The sequence below is a fragment of the Nicotiana tabacum genome, chromosome 15, assembly GCF_000715075.1.
Source record: "Nicotiana tabacum cultivar K326 chromosome 15, ASM71507v2, whole genome shotgun sequence".
Taxonomy (NCBI): domain Eukaryota; kingdom Viridiplantae; phylum Streptophyta; class Magnoliopsida; order Solanales; family Solanaceae; genus Nicotiana; species Nicotiana tabacum.
Genome location: NC_134094.1, coordinates 58903049 through 58911346, shown reverse-complemented (window position 1 = coordinate 58911346; position 8298 = coordinate 58903049). Strand labels below are relative to the sequence as shown.

The 8298-nt window shown below is 42.7% G+C and overlaps 1 protein-coding gene across 1 annotated transcript; it reads left to right on the top strand.

The window, feature by feature from the left end:
* Positions 1–5990: 5990 nt before the first annotated feature.
* On the top strand, positions 5991–6368 carry LOC142169642 (uncharacterized). Its single transcript, XM_075231533.1, has one exon. The coding sequence runs from the start codon at positions 5991–5993 to the stop codon at positions 6366–6368; it is 378 nt and encodes a 125-aa protein (XP_075087634.1).
* Positions 6369–8298: the final 1930 nt, after the last annotated feature.

Sequence of the window (8298 nt, the reverse complement as noted above, 5' to 3'; positions counted from 1 at the left end):
AAGGTGGACATGGAGGCGATCACCGAATGGAAGGAGATTGCAAATAAGTCGACAGAGAGGTTGGAGCATCTAGAGCAAGGACTGATGGAGATAGAGGGGAAGATTAGAAAGAGACTTTAGGATTGTCAAGGCATGAATAATGATGAAGGAAGGAAGCTGGCAATGGCTTACTTGCTACTCCACATGCGCGATCTGGAAAATGTGATTGATGGAGTCAAAAGAGCCAAGCATAGAAAAGGTCCTTCGGGTACCAAGTAGACTAGGAGATAATGTTCTTTCCTACTTTCTATATTAGATTTCGTTAGATTTCAATGTAATAAGGCTTAATGCCATTAGTGACTTTATAATTATTATTTCGATTTAGTGAAAGATCGATTTGGCTTATTTTCGCATTAATGGAATGAGGCAACGTTGGCATGAATTTTCTCCAAGTCTGTGTCGCTTAGGCCTACCTCAGGCACAATGAGGTCCCCAAATTAGGACGCGAATTATTGCATGACCTTACGTTATACCTTCTTAAATATTGCAAACACTGTTTTACTTCGTCTTACTGACTTGGTTACCTTTTGTTTTTCTTTCTTTTGATTACTACCATACCCAAAGGTTGGTTCGTGCATTCTGGCATTATCATCATTCCACACCAGATCCAGAGGTCCTCTACCTAGCGACCCGATAAGCAAAGGCAAAGGCAAAGGCAAAGGGAAGATGGATGATCTAAGTGGTAACTAAAAAGATAATGCTACCATGGCAGAGAATGTTGAAACCTTGGACGGAAGAAGTACGCTAGGTCAGAATGACTTGATCCTACATTTGGAACAGATAATCTTGGAGCTACAAGATGAGCTTGAGTAGGTCTGAAATCTCGCAAACCTCTCCCTTAATCTAAATTTTCCTGACATCAACCAGCAAACCACAACCACTCAGAACCAACCACCACCACAAAACACCTAAGACTAAAATCCACCACCCATAAATCCGCAAAATCCTCCTACAACACACCAGTATCACAATCCCGCACCTCCTCAAAACCTTAACCCGCCTGCAGTGCAAACCCCTCAACAACACCATCATCACCCAACCTAGTATCCGCAAACCACCACTTATCACACCCCTCAAAATGCACCACAACTTACACCCAATCCCCCTCAAACCTCGATCAATGATCACCCATATACCCAAGTCCCAGGAACACACCAAGGCAACCCGATATACGTGGAAACCATACCCCATACCCTGCAACAAACCTTATACATACATGAACCAACCGAGAAGGACCTGCTTATCCGAAACATGGTGGACGAGCTAAAGAAACTTACAGGGAGTGTCTAGAGTGTCGAAGGGAGAAAAAGTATTAAGGGTTCGAACTATGAAGACTTGTGTATCCAGCTAGATGTAGAACTGCCGGAGGGTTAAAAACTTCCTAAGTTGGAGATCTTTGATGGCATCGGTGATCTTAAGGTGCATTTGAGAACCTACTGTGACAAGCTTGTGGGAGTGAGAAAGAATGAACAAATCCACATAAAATTATTTATGCGAAGTTTTATAGGTGATGTGCTATCCTAGTATATCAGCAAAAATCTGAAGAAGTGGGCGAACAGGGTGAGCATGTCATCTGATTTCATGGATAGATTTAGGTTCAACACAGAGAACACGTCAGACGTTTTCTATATCTAGAACCTCAAGAAGTAGCAAACAGAATCCTTCTGCGAGTATGCTACTCATTGGAGATCAGAGGCCTCCAGGGTGAGGCCGCCATTTGAAGAAGAACAAATGAACAAGTTCTTCGTCAGACCTCAAGATCCACAGTATTATGAATGATTGATAGTTATAGAGAATCACAAGTTCTCCGACATCATCAAGTTGAGAGAAAGGATAGAAGAAGGGATCAAGAGTGGTATGGTGACCAACTTCGAGGAACTACAAGCCACCAACAAAGCTTTACAGTCAGGAAGTATTTCAAAGAAGAAGGAAGTGGGTTCCGTATTGGTAGACCGGGGCCCTATGTCTCCTCTTACCTATCAAACGCCTCCACCCACATACCAACCCTCACCTCCAAAATATCAATACCCTGCCACCACCTACCATACCTATTACAATTCACCTCCTCCCGCCCGCCAAAACTACCCTAAACCATGACCAAACTTTGATCGCAGAGCTCCCGGACAATACACTCCTGTCGCTGAACCCATAGCCCAACTGTATGAGAGACTAGAGGCTGCTGGTTACATCACCCCTTTCTAATGGCCACTATTGAGAACCCTTTCTAATGGGTTAACCCCAACAAAACTTGTGCCTACCATTCAGGTATGAAGGGTCATACAATTGAGGAATTCCGCATATTGAAAGACAAGATCCAGACATTGATTGACATCAAAGTTATACAAGCAAAGGAGGCCGCACCGAATGTCCGTAATAACCCTTTTCATGATCATAGGGGCAAATGAGTGAATGTGATAGAAACTGATGAAGAATGGGATTAGGAGGGATCTGTCGGACTTATTCAAGGGAGGGATTCTCCCAAAACATCTCCTGTCACCCTCTCGCCGATAAGAAAAACTAGGCACCGTTTGAGGTCGAGGTAGCTATGCCTTTCACTGTGATGGCAGCTCCAACACCGTCTTAAATCTAATGCTGTCCCATGGGATTTTGTAGTGAAGGCAAGAAGAAAAGGAAAAGCCAAGATGGAAATGACGGGTGCTGCGCAAGGAATGACCAGAACTGGCAGAGTCTATACACTCGAGAATCATGGAGGAACAAGCAAAGAGACCATATCAAAGCCACCTGTCATGGAGACATGCACTGATGATCCTTGGAGAAAGGTACAGGTGAGGGAATAATCTGTTGTTCATCACCTGAAGAAGACTCCCGCCCAAATATCCATCTTATCGTTGTTGCAAAATTCAGATGCGCACAAGAACACCTTGATGAAGGTATTAAGTGAAGCTTATATTCCTACCGGTATCACTAGTGGGGAGATGGCTAATATGGTAGGGCGTGTACTGATGAATCACAAGATTACTTTCCACGAAGACGAGCTACCGCCAGAAAGGTTGAGCCACAACAAAGCATTGCACATCACTATGCAATATGAAGACAAGTTAATTGCCAGGGTTCTGATAGATGGGGGTTCGAGTCTGATCATATGCCCGTCGACTACTTTGAAAAGACTAGGTAAAGGCCTGCATGCATATAGATGGGAAACATGAATATGAAGGCATTCGATGGGTCTCAGAGAGCCACTGTCGGAGAAATCAACCTTGATCTACAAATGGGCCAGACCTGATTCGACGTTGAATTTTAGGCGCTAGACATATCCGCCACCTACAACTTGTTACTAGGACGCCCATGGATACATGCAGCTGGGGCGGTTGCCATAACCCTGGACTAGGCTGTGATGTTGGACTGGAATCATCAAGAGGTGATTATTCACGAAGATGGAAGTAACCCTATCTACACAACCAGACTGTGCCAGCTATCGAGAATAGGAGGAAATTGGGAGGAGAAACATACCCCCGCATTAAGCGAGTAAACACAATTAAGAAGGGTTGACGGTGGAGCAATAATATAGAGAGCATACTGATGTGGTTAGGGTATGAACCAGGCCAAGGTCATGGCCCAAAACTTCAAGGGATCACGGAACCAATACGACCACAATATCATGGCAAAACCTTTGGTCTCGGGTATGAATATACCGTGCAAGAATACCAGGATTGGATATCGCGATGCCATTCCCCTTACTATCCATTGGAACATCCCATACCACCACTATACCAGACATTCCGCCAGACTATTATAATTTGGGGATCCGAGGAAGTCAAGGTTTTGGACGGTATGAGGAAGTTGTTTCTTGTCAAGGAAGATATGGACTGCAGTGCAATCTTAGAGGAGAAGAAGGAGGAAGACCTTACCATTCAAATAGTGGGAGAAGGAGCTGTTCTCAGGAACTGGACAGCTGCACCATCCCGGGCTCGCCGAGTACCTAGGTAGCCTTGGCATAATTAGGATGATTTATTTTAAAACTATTTTTGGGCATTTAAGACATTTTTCAGTGTTTTTTTTAAATAATTACTCGAGACATCGAGTCGTACTTGTTGACATTTTTTGTTTTATTAATGCATTATTGCTTTTAGTTTATTTATTATTATCTTTCTGCATTCTTTTCAGCATAATTATTACATAGCTTGATGAACCTACGACGATGGCATGTAATGAGACAACGCAACATAAGGAAACTGATTCGGAAGATGATAAAGTACCTGCAGAAATTGTCAAATAAGTAGGGAATTTTGAGAACACACCAAAACCCAATTTGAAAGAAATTGAGGCGGTTAACTTAGGGGATTCTGAAACAGTCAAAGAAACTCGCATAAGTATTCATCTATCGCCATCAAATAAGGAAGAGTATATCAGGTTTCTAAAGGAAAATGAGGATGGTTTCTCATAGTCATACGATGACATAACTAGGTTAAGCACATCCATAGTGGCGCACAAGCTACCTACCAACCCTACATGTCCGCTGGTGAAACAAAAGCTCAGGAAATTCAAGCCATATATGAGTCTGAAGATAAAGGAACAGGTTACCAAGCAAATCAAATCCTAGTCCTTTGAGTGGTCGAGTACCCAACCTGGCTAGCCAACATTGTGCCAGTTCCAAAGAAGGATGGGAAAGTTTGAGTGTGCGTTGACTATCGAGATCTTAATAGAGCAGGTCCTAGGACGATTTTCCATTACCCAACATACACATATTGATTGACAACTGCGCCAAGCATGAACTCCAATCCTTTGTGGATTGCTTCGCAGGATATCACTAGATTTGGATGGGCAAAGAAGATGCCGAGAACACTGCTTTCATCATGCCATGGGGGATATATTGTTATAAAATGATGCCTTTTGGTTTGAAGAACACCGGGGCTACCTACATGAGGTCCATGACTAGTCTTTTCCACTACATGATACACAAGGAAATAGAGGTGTACGCGGATGACGTGATCATCAAATCTAAGAGAAGTTCGGATCACGTAGTAGACCTGAGGAAGTTTTTTGACCGTCTTTGAATGTACAATCTAAAGCTAAATCCTGCAAAATATGCTTTTGGAGTCCCCACTAGGAAATTGTTGGGTTTGATCGTCAGTCGCCATTGTATTGATCTAGATCCGTCAAAAATCAAAGCTATTCAGGACTTGCCACGACCAAAGAACAAGAAGGATGTGATGAGTTTTCTGGGATGCCTTAATTATGTTAATCGCTTTATAGCACAGTCCACTGTAATATGTGAGCCGATCTTCAAAATGCTAAAGAAAGATACTGCGACGAGCTGGACCGAAGAATGTGAAAATGCTTTCGACAAAATCAAGGAGTACTTGTCTAAGCCTCTCGTGTTGGTCCTACCAGAGCCCGGAAGACCGCTATTGCTATACCTATCCGAGTTAGATGGATCCTTTGGTTGTGTCCTGGGGTAACATGATGAAACCGGGAGGAAAGAGCAGGCGATATACTACCTGAGTTAGAAGTTCACGCCTTACAAAGCCCGATACTTTTTGTTGGAATGCACCCGTTGTGCTTTGACATTGATAGCCCAGAAGTTGAGACACTACTTCTGCGCATACACTACATACCTCATATCAAGGATGGATCCACTGAAATATATCTTTCAGAAGCCAATGCATACGGGTAAGTTAGCAAAGTGGTAGCTATTGATAAGTGAGTTCGACATCATCTATGTGACTCAGAAGGCATTCAAGGGGCAAGCATTGGTCGATCACCTGGCAGAGAACCCCGTAGATGGAAAATACGAACCATTGGAGACATATTTTCCCGACGAGGAAGTGTCGTTTGTGGGGGAAGATATTGCCAAAATATATGATGGTTGGAGGATGTTTTTCGACGGAGCCGCAAACTTCAAAGGAGTGGGTATCAGAGCTGTTTTAGTATCAAAAACTGGTCAACACTACATTGTCTCCTCCAAGCTTGGGTTCCCATGCACTAACAAAATGGCAGAATATGAGGCTTGTATCTTGGGACTCAGATTTGCTCTCGACATGAACGTTCAGGAGTTGTTGGTAATCAGAGATTCAGATTTATTAGTACACCTAGTACTAGGAGAATGGGATACCAAGGACACTATAATAGTGCAATACTTGCATTGTGTGCAAGATTTCATCAAGAGGTTCACAATGATAGAATTTAAACACGTTCCTAGGATTCGGAACGAGTTTGCAGATGGGTTGGCTACCTTGTCTTCCATTATACAACATCCAGACAAGAATTTCATTGATCATATCCTAATAAAGATTCGTAAGCAGCAACCTTATTGTGCTCGAGTTGAAGAAAAGTTTGACAAAAACCCGTGGTCTCACGATATCAAGTAGTATTTAGAGAAAGGAGAATACCTAGAAAATGCTACACACTGTCAGAAGGGCACGCTTCGAAGATTGGCCAACCACTTCTTTCATAATAGAGGAATTCTGTATAGAAGGAATCTTGACTTGGGATTGCTAAGACGTGTCGATGCCAAGGAAGTGTCTAGGTTTCTCGAAGAGATACATGCAGGAACCTACGGACCTCACATGAATGGGTTTGTTCTAGCCAAGAAGATATTAAGAGCAGGGTATTTCTGGATGACTATGGAGACATGCTGCATCAAATATGTTCAAAAGTGCCACCAATGCTAGATACATGCTGATATGGGTCCCACCCAACGAACTCAATGCAACGAGTTCACCCTAGCCTTTCTCTACTTGGGGCATGGACATCATCGGACCAATTGGATTTGCTGCTTCGAATGGACACATGTTAATTTTGGTGGATATAGATTACTTCACAAAATGGGTCAACGCCTCTTCCTATAAAGTTGCGACTAAGAAGGTTGTAGCAGACTTCGTTCAGGATCGTATCGTTTGTCGATTTGGAGTACCTGAGTTAATCATTACCGACAGTACCGCCAGTCTCAACAGTGATCTGATGAAAGACATGTGTGAAACATTCAAGATCAAGCACCGAAATTCTACAACATATAGGTCGCAAATGAATGGAGACGTGGAAGCCGCCAACAAGAACATCAAGAAGATATTAAGGCAGATGGTGGATAACTACAAGCAATGGCATGAGAAGCTACCATTTTCTCTGCTCGGGTACCGCACCGCAGTTTGCACGTCAACTGGGGCAACCCCTATCTACTAGTCAACATTACTGAAGCTATTATACCATCCGAGGTGGAGATTCCTTCCCTAAGAATCATACAGGATGCCGAACTCAGTGATGCAGAATGGATACAGAGCCGGTATGAGTAATTTGCTCTCATTGACGGTAAAAGGATGAATACAGTGTGTCATGATCAACTCTACCAGAATAAAATTGCAAGGGCTTTCAACAAAAAATTTAGATCGAGGCAATTCACACTGGGGCAATTGGTGTTGAAACGGATCTTCCTGCATCAGGACGAAGCAAAAGAAAATTCTCACCTAATTGGCAAAGCCCTTACATGGTTCACCGAGGACTGATAGGAGGGTCTCTTACACTTGCATAAATGGATGGAGAAATATGGCCAAAACCTATCAATTCGGACGCCGTCAAAAGATATTATATTTAAGATTGTATTTTCACTTTCTTTTGATGTAACCTAAATTACGCTTGACCTGATTCCTTCTTAGGAGGGGATATGTAGGCAGCCCTGTGGGTTCGATCATATCATAATAAAATTTTCACCCCCTCTACATTCATGAATTAGGGAAAGATTTCGAGTTTCTATCAATCTCATTACGTCAAGGATCGCCAAGAAGTGTATTGCCGAATGTATGCATTTAAACTGGGGTAGAATGTTGTGGAGGGTCCTCAAAATTCCGAGTTGAGAATGTTGCAATGTCTCAAAATGTGTCATAGTCTCCGATTCGACAAAATTATTTGTTTTATGCATCATCACATATTTTGAACAAATGCATTTCTCACAAATGATTTATCACAAATGCATATTTCCGAAAAGTTCATTTTTGTAGTAGCCAGATGTTTCCCAGGGTGACTCGAACAAGGCGTCATGGCAAGGAGCAAAGGAGAAATGAGGAATCAAAAGCACGGACCAACCTTTCCCCCAAAAACTGATGATTGTTCTTTGGATGTAGGCATAACGGACATGGCAAGCTTGTCCACAAATATGTAACAAGAATGCTATCTTCACACCGACAGAAGTTGCCAAGCACAAACGTTTCAAGCTAAGGATCACTTTCCCTTGTACATTTAATCGTTGCTTTCTCTGCATAGGGCTAAGCACAGCCCTCATCATTGCTTAAGTCGAAACACTGCCTT